This window comes from Tachysurus fulvidraco, chromosome 15 (assembly GCF_022655615.1).
Source record: "Tachysurus fulvidraco isolate hzauxx_2018 chromosome 15, HZAU_PFXX_2.0, whole genome shotgun sequence".
NCBI lineage: Eukaryota > Metazoa > Chordata > Actinopteri > Siluriformes > Bagridae > Tachysurus > Tachysurus fulvidraco.
In genome coordinates, this window is record NC_062532.1 from 15,563,054 (window position 1) to 15,584,286 (window position 21,233).

General features: G+C 41.2%; 1 protein-coding gene across 1 annotated transcript in view; it reads right to left on the minus strand.

The window, feature by feature from the left end:
* mosmoa (modulator of smoothened a) overlaps positions 1-14,303 on the minus strand; it is a 34,585-nt gene extending 20,282 nt beyond the window's left edge. The window contains exon 1 of the mRNA XM_027139101.2: positions 13,293-14,303. Coding sequence (XP_026994902.1) covers positions 13,293-13,398 — 106 coding nt within the window. The 5' untranslated portion in view covers positions 13,399-14,303. The remainder of the gene's footprint in view (positions 1-13,292) is intronic.
* Positions 14,304-21,233: the final 6,930 nt, after the last annotated feature.

Below are 21,233 nucleotides of genomic sequence, written 5' to 3' on the forward strand. Positions count from 1 at the left end.
AGCAAACAGAATATACACGTACACCAAGCACTGTTAAACATGACAAAGTACCGGTGAACAGAGAGAAGAGCGATACACACCTTCTCTCCACCAATGCTACAACACCACTGCCGCTTGCAGCTGCTCAGCTCCAGACGTCACCTAAACCCGGCCCAATATCCTGATATTTTGCGCATGCGCGGTATTGGTGCGGCTTTAGGCGACGTCTCTCAGCTCCCGGTTAACCTCGCACAAACCCAAGAGAAATACACTACAGTAAATGAAATGGAATAATTTAATGTTCCTTGGGCGGCCCGGTACCGGTACCGGTCCGCGGCCCGGGGGTTGGGGACCACTGCTTTAGGGTGATACTCTGAACAAAGGTTTATATTGGTGTACTGACTGGCCTTTCCATTGTTCCCCACAGCCTTGCCCCCAAAATATGCAAAATCAAAAAACTTTTTACAACATTTTCATGTGGCATATCAAAACACTCAGCCCAATGTGGGAAACTCAAGTATTTGGATGACGTTACATGCTCGTCTCAACTTGCCTCCAAATGTTTTGGCACCCTAGCTTTCTGTCCACTTGCCTCCAAAAAACAGCGGCCTTTGCGAATACTTGCTTTGTCAAAGCCAACATCAATGTTTGTCGCGACAAACTTTACAAATCTAGTTACTAATAAAAACCAAAACATCATTCATTTCTCCTTTCTTACTAAATATACAGCTAAGTTGCTCCTAAACAATTACACCATAAGAAACGTGAGATGCGTCACAAACTAAGCAGATGACCAGATTCAATTCAATTCAAGTTTATTTGTATAGCGCTTTTTACAATGGGCTTTGTCTCAAAGCAGCTTTACAGGACATAAACATAGAACAGAAGTTAAACATAAGTAGAAAAAATAATTAATATAGTAAAAAATTAAGATATATATAGTTCACAGTGTGTGTGTGTATGTATGTATGTATGTATGTATGTATGTATGTATGTTTGTATTTATCCCCAATGAGCAAGTCTGAGGTGACTCAGGCAGCAGTGGCAAGGAAAAACTCCCTTAAATTGGCAAGGAAGAAACCTTGAGAGGAATCAGACTCGAAGGGGAACCCATCCTCATATGGGTGGAACTGGGGGTGAGATTACAAATATACAGTCAAACAAGTGTTGAATTGGTGTAAAGATCACATGGATTTCAGATCTCCTCTTGGTATCATAGAGTCCAACTAGAGCTGGTAGATCTGTAGATGTCTCAGGATTTTCAGAGTTGTCCTCATCTCAGTAGAGGTCCAAAATCTTCATTGCACGGAAGACGATCGGAACTGGTACAATGTCTGGATATATAGATATATACTTAGATGTCAACAACCAACATGCAATTATCCTAGCAGCCAATCATGTACCAGCAGTGTAAAGCATTACATCATGGCGATACAAACGTGTCCCAGAAAGCCTACATTAGCTCACATAAGCACTCTTTGCAACTGCGGCGAACAGAAAAGCATCTCAGAACGCACAACACATTGAATTTTGAGGTTAATGAGTTATAACAGCAAAAAACCACGTCCGATCCCACTTTCTGTTAGCTAAGAGCAGGAATCTGCAGTAGAGGTTACTGTTACCTACAAAAAAAAAAAAAAAAAAAAAATTTTTTTGGTGATAATTTCTGAGGCTCCACTGTTTAGGGGTCAAATCAAATCATAAAAATTCATAATACATTTCTCTCATTCAAAATCAATTAAATCTTTCCATTTAGAAGATGTTATGGTTTAAAGAGACGGTGAAAGAAAACCAAACTGCCTTGAAAGACATGAGGAAAGCACTAAAAGTTCAGCCACATAGAGGATGTAAAAACCTGGAGTCTATGGAGGAGGTATAACTAATTGCTGTGTTTTAATTGTAAGGTGTGGGAGACTGTAATTAGCTTGGGATGAGACTCAAGCGTGCGTGTTAAATATGAGGAACACTTAGTGCTTGTTAACTGAATGCCAATGCAGATGGATAGAATTAGTGTTGAATTTCTAGTCATGAGGCGATTTCCAGCTGGAACACACAGTTTATCCTAAGTACGTTCCGATATACTAAGAACCTGAATGAAGTATTGGTTATTCTTCCGATGGTCGACTATCGAATTATTGAAGCGGGTTTGAGAGTTTTCTGTCTCTCTTTCTTTTTTTCGAGCAGATTTTCGTTTCTAATGTTTCAGACTGCAGCGCAACATCGACGGCATCTGGCGAAGTTTAAATACTGTGTCTATGACTGGGTTATTCGTTATAACAGGTTGTTCGGAGCCTACTATGAATTATTCAGTACGATAAATAATAATAGGAAATGTACACAGTCAAAACAATGGGGAAAAGAAGACTGGAGCAGCTATACTTTAGCTTCACTTTTTAACCATCGGATTGCTTCATGATTCATCATCCTCAGTCAGGGTTCTCCTCGAGTCAACAATCTCGATAAGGATTGTTTGTTTATTGATCTTTTAATGCCATGCCAGGACCAAGGGCTATTTGCATGGCATGATGAAGGTGAAGTGAGAGATTTCAATGGCTGTTTACAATAAAATCTTTCAGCCTATACGAGGTCCTTCGCTTTAAGGCTGAATAAGAACTCCAGGATTTTCTTTAGGGAGACATTACGGGAGGCTCCTGAAGAGTAAAAGCGTCGTCCGACGTCGTTAAGGACATAACGGTGCATTAATACGCATGTAAAGATCCTTCTTGTCTTACAGAGATGACATGCTGGAGCTTCTTCACTCTTTATTAGGAAAGCATGTGCAAGTATGGCGACACAATAGGATACGCAATGGTCTGAACAAAGGCTAAAGAATAAATTTTTTTTATTTTAAAACCTAGTGCATTAATAAAGACTGTATTACTGTAACAGTCACATGTGTACGTATATCAAGATTTTACTTTGGCTTGGAACGTAGCTCAGCCAATCAGATATTAAAACCGAATTCATTCCTTTTTCTTTTTTTTCTAGCCAAAATGTATCTCGGTAGTTTTGGGGAAGTGATCATAAAATTATTAGTTCAAATCTCAGCAGATGAGAGGTACAGTCTAGTGATCCTACGCCCTGACCTCTGCTTAATAACAAGCTCAGACGTAGCTAGCAAAGAAAAAATATCACTTTAATATGCATGTATATTTTAGCAAATGTCACCTTGCTTATTTTTTTAATCTAGTCAGTCGTCTTTCAATAAGGGTTATAAACGAAGATGGACGTGATTACACATCTGTTATTTCTGCAACACAACGATAAGCAAAATAAAAAGTGTCCCCCACAATAACACTACTGCCCCTTCATCCTAGGGATGAAGATATAAATATAAAGTGGCAGGCTAAGCTAGCACGCTAGCCATGAGATTCAGAGGTCACATGCTCCTCTGATTCCCAAGGCTACAGTAAACAGAGTAGGAATACATGTCGTTTCTAAAAAAGTGGATATCAATTGTGCCAGCAGTCAAAAGAGCTGAGAACAAAAACACTAATAATATTAAATCTGCTAATGCAGTGGTGTCCGGTCTTATCCGGAAAGAACCGGCGTGAGTGCTGGTTTTTATTCCAACAGAGCAGAAGCCACACCAGAGTCTAGTGAAAGCCAAAACGACTGATTAAACAGGAGGAATCAAGTGTGATTGGTCTCTCTCTCTCTCTCTCTCTCTCTCTCACACACACACACACAGTGTGTAGGTGTGAGAGGTATAGGACAAGTGTGTCTGCTGTAGTGAGTGCAATTACTCAGAATTTCTTTTTAGAATAGGTGGGAGAGGGATGTAAAAACAGTCCCCTGTGCATGCAGACACACAAGCACACACACGCACACACACACACACACACCTCTGTTACAGGCACAATATGATGCCGCATTCATAATTCATGCTAGTAACATCACACAGTCTGGATATTATTAAAGACTGGAATGATCCAGATATTATCCATTGCTCATAAAGCTCTATTTCACTTCAACTACAACTTTTTAAGGCAATTCCAACAAGACTTCCTGTACCGTCGTCGGCATTGTCGTCCTTTACGCGGGATCTGTCCTCATTTCAGGTCCCGTTTCAGGTCAATAAAAGGGTCTAATCATTTATTTAAGCAACAAATAGACCGACCTGCATTAGTTATTAAAGGACTGCACGTCAGGCTGGTGTCAGGTGGATGTGACCTTACGCCGTATTAATAAGCCAGGGCTATAGAGAGCTTTCTTTAGGCAGATCAGTCAGCTCGTCACTCTGAAACCCACTGACTCATGGGCATAGCTTTCTTCAAAAAAAGTGCCAGGGGACAAGGATGAGCGTGCCACAAGATCCAATCCAGCATGATCCTACACCCGGAACGTCGTCGTGACCGCCATCGCGACAGCTATAGCTGATAAGACATCAGCACAAATATAAAAGGCAGGAAATGAAACTGAGAATGCAAGACTTTTAGAATAAAGGATTTCTTCCAGACGCCATTGGTTTCTTCTCTGCAATGTTGATATGTGCATTTTACATTTTATAAGATCTTTATTTTCCACATTTTCATACTGTCCCCAGTGTAAGTTACACCTATTAATCAAGCTGCATTTGAAAGCAAGTTGCAGAATTATTGGCACCCCAATAATTTGCCCAAAGGTTTTTTTTTGTTTGTTTGTTTTTTTTTGTTGTTCAAAGATGATAAAATAAAATCTTTATCAAAAATGTTTTCCATATATTCTAGATTTTACTCTTCCTGTTTCACGGAAGCACAAACACAAGGTGATACGGAGTGCAAATGAAATGAGACAGGAGTGTGTCAGCTTTCATAAATCAACTTGAAATTAAAAAACATCATTAAATTGGGAAATATAGAGAATAGAATAAAAATAATAATATTAATATTATTCATTCATTCTCTACCGCTTATCCCAACTTCTCGGGTCACAGGGAGCCTGTGCCTATCAGGATACACCCTGGACGGAGTGCCAACCCATCGCAGGGCACACACACTCAATCACTCACACACTACAGACAATTTCCAGCGATGACAATCAACCTACCATGCATGTCTTTGGACCGGGGGAGGAAACCGGAGTACCCGGAGGAAACCTCCGAGGCACGGGGAAAACATGCAAACTCCACACACACAAGACAGAGGCGGGAATGAAACCCCCATGCCTGGAGGTGTGAGGCGAACGTGCTAACCACTAAGCCACTGTGCCCCCCCATTATTATTATATATATTAATAATAATAATAATAATAATAATAATAATAATAATAATAATAATAAGAAGAAGAAGAAGAATACTAATAATAATAATAATAATAATAATAATAAACCATCTACTTCTTATTGGTGAACACAGACCAGTGTTAGCGATGTAAAGCACACATTCTAACGTGTATACACAAAGCTTATACACATAGCTGGAAAGGTTTAATCTTAACTCGGTTAAGGATTTGTTTATATTTGTTATTTTTCCAAATGGCATAAAGATTAAACTCCATGAGCTGAGAGCGATTCAGTCTGACTCGACTTGCTTTAAGGTAAAATTGCCCTGCCCCGGGTCCGCTAAGGTCCTGATCGTGTGCTGTTGCTTTCCTGAGAACGGTGAGACTCCAAAGTTTATGTCTGAGTTTAATGAAAGCAAATGGTGCCTTGTTTTGGTGGGAAGAACGCGTTTAATGAGCTCGATAAAGACTTGTGTCTGCATCCTGTAAACATTCCCCTCGGCTCTCTCCGTTCCCCCTGCTGCTTCACAACTACGCTCAAATTCCAACCTGACACGCAGCTGGCATGCCACGGTGCACTTCCAGAGAGGCGAGCTTTAAACACACACACACAAATCTGGATAGGTCTTCTGCAGCTACACATCTGGATAAATAAACCTGAAACATTACATGTGAAGTCAAAGCAACAGAGCAGTGTCCCGTTCCCAGCAGTCCCAGGGCAAGAAACTGTTGTGTTGTGCGGAAGACACACCTAAATACACAACAAGAGCAGGGTTAGAGGTCACCTTCCTCTGTGCTCGGCCGCAATGAACCCGATAGAAGAGAGTGACCAGGATGCCATTTTGGAGTGTGTGTTAGACCCTATGAACAGACCTACTGAATGATGACCCCATAACAACATCATCATCATCATCATCTCCTCCTCACTGGATGAGAAGGCAGATACACTGGAGGAGCGTTGCACTCATTAGCTCTGGACAGGCAGTGATTCAAAGCTAGAAGAAGGGACAGAGGTTCAAGTCAAGCAGCTGATATGAAACCACATGAGTGGAAAGTGGAGTGTATACTGCGGCAGGCTTACACTGTTTACTTCACCAGTTAGAACATGAAGGGACGCACACACACGCATTTTGATATATTTGATGAAGTCATATAGATGCCTTCCATCAGCCAATTCTGTTTTACAGTAAACCTGACGTCATACATAGTCCATGCAAATATGAGCCCTTTATTCATTTTACTATTGGGCCGAATCACAAGATCATTATAGTAGTAAAAACCTTAATAAATTGTAGTAAAAATCACGTCAACACGATACGCTTCCTGATGCACGCTATACAGACATGAGTATCTTCCATCAGACCGTTGGCCGTTGCCACTGATGTTGGGTTACGACGCCTGAGCTGCAGTCTGCCTTTCAGTTCATCCCAACGGGCTTGAGGTCAGGACTCCGGGGCACCATCACGCTGAGACAGGTTTGGACTCCTTAGTTATAGCTTTGTAAAGGCTCACATAAAAGGTGTGAAGGTCCGAAGTCCGTAAACATTTGGCCATTCAGTGTATCTATGTTTTAACTTGATCTAACTGCCAACAGTGTCGCACGCAATAAATAAACGGTTTATCATCATCTAATAAATGAGTCACTGACAATGCTCAAAAATATGTTTGTTGTAAAATATTATTAGCTAACAAACTTTTTGAAAAAAATAAAAAAACATTAATATTTGTGTGTGTGGGTTGGAGGTGAGACGAGCGAACACACAAACACAGTAAACACGCGAATTCTTGCACATCTCACACCGAAACCAAATTGCTGATTACACTGCTCGTCTCTTCCTGTAAGTAAGACTTGTTGACTTGTGACTGACTCGATGATGACCAACGGCAACGCAAAGAAAACGTAAAGACGAACCCTGTGTGAGAACATTTGTCTGAAGCTAAATATTCAGCGGTTTCAGCACTAAAAATCCCGGTAGTGTTTACATTTCCTGCTGCTAGTCAGACTGGATTATACCGGATTTCTTTGCTAAAATCTTAACATCCCACTCCAAAAGTCAGACGAAAATCTCTGATGTGGACTAATCCCCAGATATTCGCTTATAAACACATTTAAATAGCAGAAATATTCAGCTGGTGGTTTTTTTTTTTTTTAAAGCTGACTGATTTCAGTAGTCGAGCAGAATGCAGGTTGTTCGGCAGAGTTCACTTCTGAGTGCGTCGTGCTTGACGTCTTGCGTTCGTGTCCCGCATCAACACGCTACAGGCCGTGGCTGGCATTTTCACCACCGTGCTTATTTTACCATGAATGAAAATGGTGCCTTTTTTTTTTTTTTTTTTTTTTATAAATGTCTGACAACAAGCCATTACTGTGCACAATCAACCCACTTGTAACATGAATAAGTGGCATACAGCAGAGCGAGAGGCGTATTAATCATTCTGCTCACAGAGTGCTGCTGGAAATGAAAGGCTGGGAGAGACTGTTGTTTTCAAAATGTCAAAAGCACCAAGCTCGCCTTTTGTCCCTGTGACACACACTTAGTCACAGGCCGAGTGTGAAGACTCTCCATTGTGTGAGCCGCAGTGTTTGTTGGAGAGCTTGTGCTTTTTTTTTTATTGTGCTGAAATACACTACGTCGTATTCAGACTCGAAAATAGAATCAAGTAAAAGATTGCTTACTAAAAGTAGTCGCTCCAAATAGGGACGCAAAACGGAATTAAATAAGGAGTAAAAACGATAAAACCTTGTTATCTGATTAAGGCTAAAAATGGCATTTGTTTAATAGCTAACTGTTGACAAATGGCGAGTCTCATGAGAGGGTAACTGGTGCTTGGGTCGCGTGCGTCAACACGCTGCGAAAAGTATTGTCCTTGGATCAGATCTCTGGGATTTTAGTTCCGTCTGAATCCATCATGTTTGCAAATTTTACAAATTGTAGAAATTAGCTAGTAGGAATGACCCCTAAAATACCCCTAGGTAATTTAGTACATCCGATGCAAATTGACAGTTTTAAAGATTCTGTTAAATTCTGAAGAGGGGGAAAAAAATTTTTTTATTTTCTCTTCAGTATAAAGATACTCCAGGACACGTCATCATCTCCTGCTGAAACCCAAATCATGGAATCATTAGTGTCCGCATCACTAACTGCGTTACAAATCGCCCTGACTTTCGGCCGTCGCCAACATTCCTCGACAGACGTGTGTCAGAAAACAGACGTGTGTTAGAGGCGTTTTACGCAATATGTCGGTCAGTCGTATCGATATAAAAACTCTGTCTCGCCCAAGACGGACGATGGACGTGGAAATCAGAAACACGAGAGCATTTCTATCAAGCTTGAATTGGGTATTTCGAACAAAATCGCTGAGAATGTAAATCGAGGGTCAGATGATAAATACAGCAAGACCTTTTTTCTGTTCTGGCACCGAGGTGGTGGAATGAACTTCCCCATGATGTCTGAACAGCTGAGTCGGTTGTTCTGTAAACGACGGGTGAAGAAATACCTCTTCCTGAAACACTTAAACTAGCTCTTTCAAAATAGAGTGGAAAGCCTTCTCAGAAAATTGGAGCATATTAAAAGAATAAAAGAATCTGGAATGGGACAAACCGATAAAGTTAGTCGAGTTCACAAAACAATAATAATAATGCACGAGCTGTTTGCCTGGGTGTAGAGATGCCTGGGCTCCTGTGACACAAAAGAAAAGCATTAGCTTAAAAAAAACAAACAAAAAAAAACTTGACTCCTGATCATTAGGAAGGATTGACTATCCTCTGAGAGGGAGGGATTATGTACGGTCAATCACAGCAGCACTAGCCAATCGTGGGTGTCTCGGAGCTGAATTAGAACGGCAGAATTGTGCTTTTCTCTCAGGGGTCTTATGCTGCCCTGTTATGCTTTATAAGCAACGGTTTGAAAAGGTGTAGGTGGCTCGTTTCATGTGACGTGTGATGGAGGTGGCTAGTGTTTTCTGGACATTTTGGTCATGAATCTATGCTAATTCCCAAGATATCTAGCGGATTTTTTATGACACCTTGTGTGTGTGTGTGTGCGCGCGTTTTAGATTATGTTGTAGAGGGAGGTGTTAGGAATCTCTGCTGTGAAATTACCTTCCCGTACAGCACAGTGACGGAAATGAGGTTTCCCTCACTTTTGGGTTTGATGAGAAAATGGTGAGAAAAGTGCAATTGTGCTTTGTGGCCCTGCTTGGACTTGCGAGTTGTATACGTGTGCCAAATCCTCCTGTGGTGTCAGGTGACTGTGTGAGCCTTCACAACTGCTGCTTAACACCTGGGTTAGGGTTGGGGGGGGGGGGGGCGCTAACAGGAGCACTGAAATTAATGCCTTCTTCCAACCTGAAGCAAAGTGTTTGATGTGATGTGATGTGAGCTTCAGTCTGTGCTGCGGAAGTAACATGAGAAAAGTAAACGCTGAAGTGTTCACGCGCTGCTCATCGGACAGGCTCGAAATATGTACGCTGTGAATTCTGCCCCGTAAAAAACGCCTTTGCACTTTTCACTGGAAATGCTGCAATCCGGCTGCTGACTTGCATTTATTTTAATAAATCTGCTGTACGCGAGGTTGGTGTGTTCGAAATGATTTCTTCAGCATCGCTTGTGCAACTGCACTGTTTTGTATTGAACGATGAACTCGGAGATGGGTTTTGACAGAACGACAGAAAGGAAAGATGATTTTCAGAGCCGTTTATAAAGGTGTCTTTTCCCCTGCTAAACCCTAGGTGTGTAGGAATGTGTTCCTTCGTGGTTACTTATTGCTTTTCGCAGCATCTCTCAGCCCTCGAGCCGTCACAGCCGTGGCAATTAGGTTTCACCCAGAAAGAGCGTAAACATGCACTAGCACTGATGAATGAGCAAGGCAAATGACAGTAATGTTAAAAGCTGCTGAAAGCCTCGACGTACGTAAAAATGTTGACGCCTCGGGACACTTTCTGCCATCTAAACAAGCGTTAATCATTAATCACACAGGCAACATAACACACGAAATGTCTGGACATCAGATGGTTCCTCTGAAGTAATCTGGGATTTACTTTAAAGTTTCAGATGTTCTGGGGGAAAAAAAAAAAAAAACAGGAATAGACCAAACTAAAGGTCATATTAAAAATAGTGAAGCCCACAGCCTCTGGAGTCCAGCTAGTCAGTGCAAAGCCAGCGTCTAGAAAATTGTTTCTGTCTCTAGAGAGAACGCTCTAATTTCCCTTCATCCTCGTCTTCAGCAGGAAGGGCAGAGGCGCGTATGCTGCAATCTCGATGACTGTACGAGGAAGGAAAACAAGATGGATATATAAAATCACAAGGACCAGGCACAATCATTAAAGCATTTCCTTTATACGAACTCGCCACGTGAGTCGAAACGACGGCACGGTATCTTCAGGATTCTGGCGTATTTATCCCTTTTTATTTTGTACAGCATAACTGTCAGTGAGCAATGAAAGCTGTACAGAACTAATCACAGAATACATGTGCTTAATCCTAGCAGTAGAACTGATGGAGTCGATATAAATCTCCATGAGGTTAATGCAGTGTTTAATCTTTTAGGCTGCTGTAAAAATGAGAGAACTGACATCTGTATGGAGCTGGGATTTCAGCTGAGGGTCACGTCATATAACGGTGGACCTCCTCAGTCTTCACAAAACCGTCCTGTGTCTAAGGTTGAACGCGTAAGGTTGTGTTTCTATGGAACAGCACAGCGATCTTCATTTCATACCTGCCAGATATTCATTTCTTTCAAATGGTTTTATGCTAATTATTTTTTATTGACTTAACCGTAGTACTTCTTTTCCTTCAGGCAAACAATCATTTGTGTCCATCGTCCTACATCCTCAGGATAACTCCGACTTTCGCAGGGAACGTTACGTAATGAGAAACTGAGGCTCCACTAGGATACGGACAGCTCTGGGTTTATATTAATGGTGCCCTTCGACACGGTGCCCTCGGGTGGAAAAGCAATAACTCGGTGCTCGCCTTTCTTGCATACTAACAAAGCGTATTTTAGTCAAACTCAGCTGACAGCCTTTTACTGGCAAATAAGATTGACTTTAACGTTCACCAGTGAACATTTAGCTTTGCAAACTGCCGCCTAAAGCCGGGCTCACGCTATGCGATTTCCCATAATGCTATGCCATCCCCATGTCACACTGTAAGATCTCAGTTATCATCGTGTCAGACTGTAAGACAGTCAAGACGCATCAAAATCGGACGCACACAAAAAGACTTGTCCGGGGTTTAACGTCATCGATGCGTGACATGTTCAGGCCAGCATTCTCTCGCTAAAATGGTAAGTAGCAGCAAACGAAAACAATCTATAACGTATTTTTGTTTTTCTTCCTGCCGTACTGTCCACCTGACTCGTCTCGACATCTTCCCTGAGGTGGTTTGAAGTTGGGCGGAGTGCATCATCCGGTCCGGCGTTCCTGTTGGTTATTGGTTTGACGCTCGTCGTAGGAGAGGTCACACTACAAGTCTGAAAGCTTTTGACACTGAGGAAAAAACTGATCACAACAGCCGCTAATCGGCTGCCAGTGACCATGTCAAACCAGCCATCAAAGACAGCCATCAAAGACCCTAAGACGCTAGGATTTTTCAAATTTGGCAAATCGTGGCGAAATTCGCACAGTGTGAGTCAGGATTAAGGAAAAGATGTGATTTTGGAGATGCACGAGAGTTTTTACCGAGTGTTCAGGTTTTACATGCAACATGGAGCAAAAGCTCAGGGGCAACAAGCTTCATCAATCTGTGATGAAAGTTAAAACTGAGCTGGTGATTTGTTTTGTCCTTTCTGAATTACGGAGAAACTTTGCTACTGTACTTGTTCGGTAAACTCTGAATTGTGCTCTGTAATGTGCTCTATGATTAGTCACGTTCATTGTTTTTGCACAATATTCGACAGAGCCTTAACATGGTATGCTTCTGGTTCCAGCTCCTTTTGTCATGCTAGCTCATGCCTTTGCATTCAATAAGTTTAGGGTTTAAACATATTGGCCAAAAAATGTCACTATGTTATTGATTCCACGGTGCATATGAACCAGCTTTTCAGTGCAAATATTTTAGTCTGATTATTGAGCTTTACACATTAAATTTGAAGTTTATTTTCTCCCCTAGAGTTGCTGACATTAAGAAGGTTTTAACAGTGAGGTGCGAGGTTTGTACCGCACACAACACACTTCCTGAAAATAAAGCCATTGCAGTTGTATTGCTACATATTGCAATGTGTTTGACACACACTGAACATTCATGCACAAAACCTCTGAAATTATGCATGATGCTCACAGCTCACATTCAGAAAGAGGGTGACGGCACCCCTGTTTTGCCACCGAGAGCACCGACGGAAATAAAGCCCAGAAACAAAAGTAAATTTCTCCTTTGACTGAGGGAAGACCCTCTGACCCACAGCGGTCCATCAGTAAGTACCCTGTCTACTTTCGGAAAGCTGAAGGGAAAATAGCCAAGTGCACTTTTAAAGAGCAGACGTTTAAAGGCTATTAGGGCATCACAGCGGTGCAGCTAGAAGCGTTTGTTCCCTCGCAGCTTCAAGGTACGTGGTTCGATCCGGAGCTCAGATTACTGTCTGCGTGAGGTTTTTTGTGCATGTTCTCCCAGGGCACGTCTTCACGATTCCGTGGACTACTCAAAGTGTGAATGTACGTGTGATGGATGTTGTCCCATTCAGGGTGTGTTTGTGCCTCGCACCTGGTTCCCAGGATCCGTTCTGTGACCCTGAAAGTGGTTACTAAATAATGAACGGCTGAAAGATTTTAAACCTCTAGTAGTTTTCTTTTAGTGTGTTAAACCTTGAGTCTAAATACTTGCATCCCTACACATGCCTAGGTCACTTCAATGGAAAATGAAGTCATGCTCAAAAACTAAATAAACATTTAAAATGCATTGTTCATAGCTTCTCTGTTTAGGAAAAGCTATTTTAAAAGGTTTGTAATATAAATGATCAGAAAGTTCAAGATACTTTTGCAAAATAGTTGTTTCTTGGTGGGTTTTAATCAGAGCTTCTTAATTGAAACTTCTGTGTTATTAACAATTCGGAGCATAACGTATGTACTTATGTAAACACACACGTGGAGTATTTTAGAAATCTTGACGTTCTTACCCGCAGATTCGCCAGTGTTTATCCAGTCCGGGTTTGCGACGCTTGCTATGGCAAATATATCCGCAGCCAGAAAGAGACATCCTGAAATGATGGTCAGTTTATCCATCTCAGTTTGTGTCGAGGTGAAACTGCTGATGGGGGAAATTTGTCCCTGAAAGTGCGAGTGATTCTGAGGTGCAGTTTGAGCTCGAACTGTGCGGCTACAGAAAGGCTGTTCAGTCGCCGTTTGGACACATTTGCTTTCCGTCGTGCAGTTATAGTCCACGCTGTAGATACAACAGCCGTGTTTACATCTCACGAGCCGGCTGTTAGTGCTTGTGTATCCGTTATGAAGCGGTATGTCGCTGATAAGAGCCCGAGACTGACCCTGTGCAGCGGCATTAGCAGGAGCAGCGCTAGCTAGCACAACACGGCCGCGGTCTGGGGATCCGAGTGCCGTACATCAGGCCTACAACCACTCCACACCCGAACACCCATCTGGGTACGCGTTTAAATGCGACGGGTTCAGTGATGGGACCAATACGCGTTATGTAAAGTCAGAATGACGCAGAGAAAGTCGTGTTCTGAGCCCGAGCGACACCGTTATGCGAGCGGAGAGCCATCCTCCTCCTCCTCCTCCTCGGCGGTGTGTTCATGATCCCTCCTCCTCCTCTGCTCTCCTCTGTGGGACGCGCATCTGCACTAATGCCGGAGCATCGAGACAACAAGCAACAGACTCAGGATTGTGTCGCGACTCTTCATCTGGTGACTACTAAAACGCGTGAAAATATCTCCTCTGATTCCGTTCTCAGATGACACGAACAGCTAAACACCTCCCAACGCAGGCTGCGTGGTCGTCAGACGCACAACAGCCTCCAACATCCCGTTTTAGTGTCGTGTGTGTGTGTGTTCTCGCGAGATTTAAAAGGACGCTCAAGGAGTCGATTACCTAAACGACTCTTTAAAAGATTTAAAACCATGATCTGAACAGCATGGAGCCAAAGGTTCAGTTTAAAGGCATAGTTCAGAAAGGAGTCACTGTTGTCACTGGGCTCCGAACAACTCGTCAGAACGTTGTGTGTTCGAATCCCCGAGATATCCATCAAGATACTAAAGTCTGGACAATTAACTAAAGTAAACTGTTGTTTTTGTTTTTTTATTAGAATGTATGAAATAAATGTAAAACAGTTATCTAAAAAGTAAAAATAAAAAAAATTTCCTTACCTCAAAAGCCAAGAAGTCACGAAAGCCTTTTTTTGTTCTTATTCTATTTTAATTGATTGTATAATGCTTTTAACATTTGAAATCACTTCTTGACTTCATCTCAATGCCCTCAATGTTTTAAAGCTTTATAGAAGCATAGAAACAGAATAAATATTGTAAAGTTTAAAATTAAATGACTATTTCTAATATCTATCCCTATTTGGCACTCCGTCCAGGGCGTATCCTGCTTGGATGCCCGATGATGCCTGAGATAGGCACAGGCTCCCTGTGACCCGAGGTAGTTCGGATAAGCGGTAGAAAATGAGAGAGTGAGAGTGATATCTATCCCTAATATCTATGCCTAATGAGCAAGCCTGCAGTGACGGCGGAAAGGAAAAATTCCCTGAGATGATACGAGGAAGAAACCTTGAGGCTCAGAAGAGAACCCCGTCTGCATTTGGGTGCCACTGGAGAGGAAATAATGGGCATGTGGTAGCCTAGTGGTTAAGGAAGGTTGTGAGTTCAATCCCAGGTCCACCAAACTACCACTGTTTGGCCCCTGAGCAAGGCCCTTAATGCTCAGTTGTATAAAAATGAGATAATGTAAGTTGCTCTGGATATAAGGGTGGCTGGAAATGTAAATAATGTCCTTTCTACAAAAGTTTAAAAATGTTTACATTTATAATGTGCCCTATTGTAATCTCTGATAATTAAACAAAGTTAAGCTATTACCACACAGTATAAACCATTAAAACCCAATACTAAGATTTTTTTTTCATCCTTCTGTTTGTGATGTGGTTTAATTCTTTTCTTAATATAGAATGAAACTTTCAGCTGGAGATGTTTTATTTAAATCCTCTATTTTAAGGGCCCCTATTAATTAATATTAAGCCATGTATACTAAACAACGTTAATGAGACAACCTGTTCAGAATTTGTTCCTGGAGGCAAAGAAAGCACTAATATTAAGCTCTAAACTGTCTGTCCTGAAGTTTGACCCGAGGAATAAAAACATTAATATTTACTATGCTGCTGATGATTACAGGGTTATTGGAAAAGGCCAAAAGTTGCATATTAAATGTAAACATCTGTTACAACAGAACATCACACTTAATTCAAGAACAAACTTGAAGTCACTCTTGCAAGATTTAATTTCATGCTAACAATCCATGCTTATAAATAGTGTGAATAGCTTTATGGTGCTTATAAATAGTGATGTATTCTAGTGTTTTATTGTGTATATCTGTCAGTGTAAAATAAATCATGATCTGCATTGTTAGTGGAAGCTACTGACCACTGTATCAGAAAAAAAGCCAAGCAATTCACCATAACAGTTCGTTATGTGGTTTAGTAACTACATGCTATATAATAAAAGTTGTTTTGTTGTACAAAGTGCTATAAAGCTGACCATTTGGAGTGACATATTCTGAGAAAAGGCTCATATTTGTGCAAACCATTAGGATATTTAAACACTCTGATCCAAGTAGTTTGTGATCTAAGGAATTCTGTAAGAGGATGTAAAGATGAACTGTGTCAGCACTGAGTCAACAGCAATTCTGCTCACTTGGCTTTTATAGGGTCCCTCAGCTACAACGTTCACCTGAGCACGAGCAGCGCCGATCACTTACAGTCAAACGAAACTAATTAACACAAAGCACCTCAGGCAGAAACTGTCATATTGCATCCAGTTGTTCATTTTCAGATTTAAATAATTATTCTTTTTTTCTTATGCAAATTCAGGTCAAGAGCTTCAGGTCATTTACATATTAAACATTAGAATAAAGAACAAGTGTGGTTGATCTTTGTGACTTTGATCATGCTTGTTGGTACCAGATAGACTGGTTTGAGTATTTCAGGTATTTGTCCAGTATTTCAGGTAAGAGCAATTATTTATTGTTTTTTTTTTTTGTTTGTTTTTGCTTTGGATTTTTATGGGAGTGAAGCCTTTTGACCTGTATTTGCATGATTTTATTCGTTGTGCTGCTGTCATATGATTGGCTGATTGGGTAACTGCATAAACGAGCAGGTCTAGAGGTGTTCCTTATAAAGAGGACATCAAGTATAATATTGTGTAATTAATGTATCCACTGATGTTCCCATGAACAATGAAGATTTATGCTAAAAGTTTTATGCTAAAAGATGAAATGCTTTCACCGCATATGATGTATGATGAAGCCAGATAAATTCCCGTTTCATATTTTGATTAAACTGATATGTGAAAAACTGCTTGTCACATCACAATACAATAAAATAGTCTTAAGTAATGTACATTTTTAACACATTTGTCTAATACAAATTATGGCACATTTAATAATCTAAGCAGCTTAATTTGCATATTTGAATACATTTTTAAGTAGTAACTTTGAAGGTAACTTAGCCTTTGGAGCAATCTTGGTCCACTGGAGCTTTTTAGGTTCTCCGGAACAGTAGGCCAGTAAAAGTGGAGGCCACAAAACCTCCGCGTATAAACGTTTGCAAAGCCGAGGAAACTCTGCAGTTCTTTAATGTTGCTGGAGTTCGGCCATTCGGACACGGTGCAAACGTATACGGCAATCTATATAAAGTCTTAGCCTGCTGCTCTTTTTCTCCACAAAAAAAAAAAATACAGTGGCGGAGGGGGAGGTAGAGGAAAATTAAAAGCCAGCATCTCCATTCCAGAACGATGATGCCCATCGAGGGCTCTCCCTGTGAGTAGCAATAACATGAATGAGCACTTGGTGGAATCGTTGCTGTAGGCTTGTGATTCGTGCATAAAGAAAATCACCACACTGCTGATGGAACCGCCAATGTTCTGCTGAGCAGTTAAATTTCTCTGGAAGCTCCATCTTGGCTGGTTCAGGCCTAGCAGCAAAAAGACATTGTGTAGACTGCTATTGGTGAGCCTGAAGCTGTGATATTCTGGCTGGATTCCCTACTGGCAAAGTATTCTGTACGGATGAGGTTTTAATAAAGAAACACAATATAAACTGCAGGCAGAATCAATGTGGGGAAAAACAGGCACAGAATCGAATAGCCAGTGAAGACAATCCTTATAGCAAAAAAAAATATTCAATGCAAAAACATGTGAAATCAAAGAACAGAACAGGGTCAATAGATAGTGGGACACAGTAGAAAAAGTAAACGGCTTGGTATGCAGAAAACTACAATACTTCATAATGATACTTCACAATACTCAACGTACATTGGCGTGAGCGTGGTTTACATAAACATGAACGGAGAAGTGTCAATATTCTGGCGATGACTCTCTCTGGTGCTTCGGAGGGTGGAGTGTAGGCGGCACCGTTACATCAACACTTATTATTAGTCATCACTTACACCAAAAGTTTACCATAATGATGCACAGGTTAGGTTGGTTGGACACACCGGTATCTCTGAACATGAGAGAGCGACAGGCTACAGACGTCGTCTCGTGTTCCTCATTTCGTCTGTTTGTGTTGTGACAAATTTTGGAGCATGAACTGGATTCTCCCACAAAACAGGAACGCTTTACGCTAATTCTTGCTCACATTCAAACCCTGTGATCAGCGAGCAGAAAAAAAACGAGAGGTCTTGAGCTCACCTTACCTCGGGCAGGATCGACTTCACTGTGGACGTGGAGGTAAAATTACAGCAGGAAGTATAATGTTCAGCCTGCGGACTGTGAATGATAAGACTGCACTGCAGAGCTGGAAATAAGCCATGTGATGAAATTTGATATGCAGGCCTCATGAACATGTACAGAACATCTCTGAGAAATAAAATAGCACAGCAGGCCAAAAGCTTCACCACTAGAAAAAGACTGAATTATTAGAGTTGATAAATGTGGCACGGTGACTAATTACACATGGCTCTTCATGAACTTACTCCAAATAACTCTATCACTGGGCTGCTGGAAATGTTTGCTACAGATTCCTACAGCTACAGAAGAGAAAGCAGAATATATTACAGCATATAAATGCTTGTTTATAGGTAGGTCTAATTCTAAATCACATACATGACAGCTGTAATAAATGTTTTGATGCATTTTTTGTAAATATCAATTAATTAGCATGACTCTTTTAAAAATTACATTCCCTTCAGTTAAATTTGTGGAATTTATGGGTTCTTGGTATCAGCTTGATAAGTGTGTGTGTGTGTGTGTGTGTGTGTGTGTGTGTGTGTGTGTGTGTGTGTGTGTGTGTGTGTGTGTGTGTGTGTGTGTGTTTTCATCTTATTAACTTCTGACAACAAGAAAGAAAAAGAGAAGCTGGTGAGGGACTTTACATTACAAACGGTTAAATCAATTGTATAAGAAAAGTGCTATGGTATAAGAGGGGAAAAAATCCTTCAGGAAGTGCTATCATAGGAGAGTATTCAACTTTATAGTCATAGGGACTGCACTTGATTTTTCATTTAAGATATTTGTGCAAAGTAATGAGTCTGTGTGGGAAATCCAGTGTTTAGCTGATCCTCATAAGTGCTCATGGTCACAGTTGTAAACATAGCATGGCTTACATCTTCCATGAGGGAAGTAGACCATCACTGTGGCTTTGTTTTTTTCCAGGCAGACAGTTAAAAAACGTGACAAATGTGTCTCCTGGAAATCCTGTAGAATCCAACCAATCTGTTTTGTGTGTCATGCAGGATGAGGCTAGGTTATTTTTTACTTTATTTTAGCTTGCTAGGTAACAAAAATCTTACTCAGGACATACACAGCCACATTAATTCATTTTGCTACACCCTAGACTGCCACCCAAATAAAGTAATCAACTGCATCCTGGTCCTTCAACACATAGCTCTGCCACACAAGCCTCCTTTTCCTCTTTTTAAATTCTACTATAAACATAAAGAGAGTGTTATGAAGCAGAACACACACACTCAACCAACTATTCACAACTTGTTACTCAAAAAATCCAGAGTGTAGACCATAAGTTCCCTCGATGACATCATGCTGCAGGCCAACAGGCAGCATTGAGGGGAATGAATCCATCCTGTGTTATAACAGGCATCACAGTACAACAAAATGAGATCAACTGACCTCTAATAGCTTCTGTCAGTTTTCTTGACAGATCCTACACTTTAGTGGGTGGAAAAACAAAACAAAGTAATTGTGCCCTTGTGTGAGGAGAAAGTAGCTTACGGATTGATGCGGTTTTGGACCACATCTCTGTAACAGATTCCTTACTGAATACTTATAATTAAGAACCTGGTTGAATCGACATTTCTCTAGATTTAAGCAGAGGCCTGGAGTCCTACTGAAATGTCTAATCATTTTCACTCCGGTTTCAACTGCAAACATAATAGTTACTCAGATATACTGTATACAACATATGTGTTTTATCCCATGGCTTTAAAGCAAGGTTGAGGTGAAATCTAATAAAATCATCCCTCAGCACCTGATTGAGAAGCTGAGCCTGCTGGGACTGAACACCTCCCTCTGCAACTGGATCCTGGACTTCCTGACAGGGAGACCAGTCAGACCAGATCAGGAACAGCATCTCCAGCACCTCCACACAACACTGAAGCCCCTCAGGGCTGCGTGCTCAGCTCACTGCTGTTTACCTTGCTGACTCACAACTGTGCAGCAATGCACAGATCAAACCATATCATCAAGTTTGCCGACCGTGGTGGGTCTCATCAGCAAGAACAATGAGTAATACAGAGAGGAGGTGCAACAGTTAACAGCCTGGTGTAGAGACAACAACCTGTCTCTGAATGTTGATAAAAGCTAAAGAGATTGTTGTTGACTTCAGGAGTGCACAGAGACTTTCTGCTGAACATTTTCTGCGGATCATCTGTAGAGATCGTCAAGAGCACCAAATTTCTTGGTGTTCATCTTGCAGAGAACTTCACCTAGTCACTCAACACCAGCTCCATCACCAAGAAAGCACAGCAGTGTCTCTACTTCTTACGAAGTCTGAGAAAAGCCCATCTCCCTCCCCCATTCTGACAACGTTTTACAGAGGGACCATTGAGACCATTCTGAGCAGCTGCATCACTATCTGGTTTGGGAACTGCACCATTTCGGATCACAAGACCCTACAGCGGATATCATTAGGGTCTCTCTTCCCTCTATGATGGACATTTACACCACATGCTGCATCTGCAAAGCCAACGGCATTGTGGATGACCGCACACACCCCTCACACACACTCTTCACACTGCTGACATCTGGAAAAAGGTACCGAAGCATTTGGGCCCTCACAACCAGTCTGTGTAACATTTTCTTTCCACAAGCAATCTGACTCTTCAATAACTGAACGGAACTGTACTGAGCACAACACAGACACACACACACACACACACACACACACACACATCAACTGTATGGACTGCACAGACCTACACCAAATACACACTCTTCCATTATACATCCATTAAACTGTTTACATGCTGTTTTGCACACTGTTTTAGCCCTTTGCACATGCTGTCTCACATTTAAATAGATTTTCAGTTGTTTTGCACAATACATTACATTACCTCATGTAACAGCTTCTATAATACTGTGTTCATTCCAGTATTACAGAACATGCAATGTGTTCAAATTGAACATACAGTATTTACACTGGTTGGTGCTGTTTTTGTCTATTGTCTTTTGTGTGATGTCTTGTATTTTTTGTTTGCACTTTTTGTGTATTGTCTTTTGTCCTGCACTGTCTTTTTTGTCTTGCACTGTTTGCACCAGGTTGCACAGATGCACTTTATGTATCTAGGACTACTTACGAAGTCCTTATCTCTGTCTTTGTTTTATGTAGCACCATGGTCCTGGAGAAACGTTGTCTCATTTCACTGTGTACTGCAA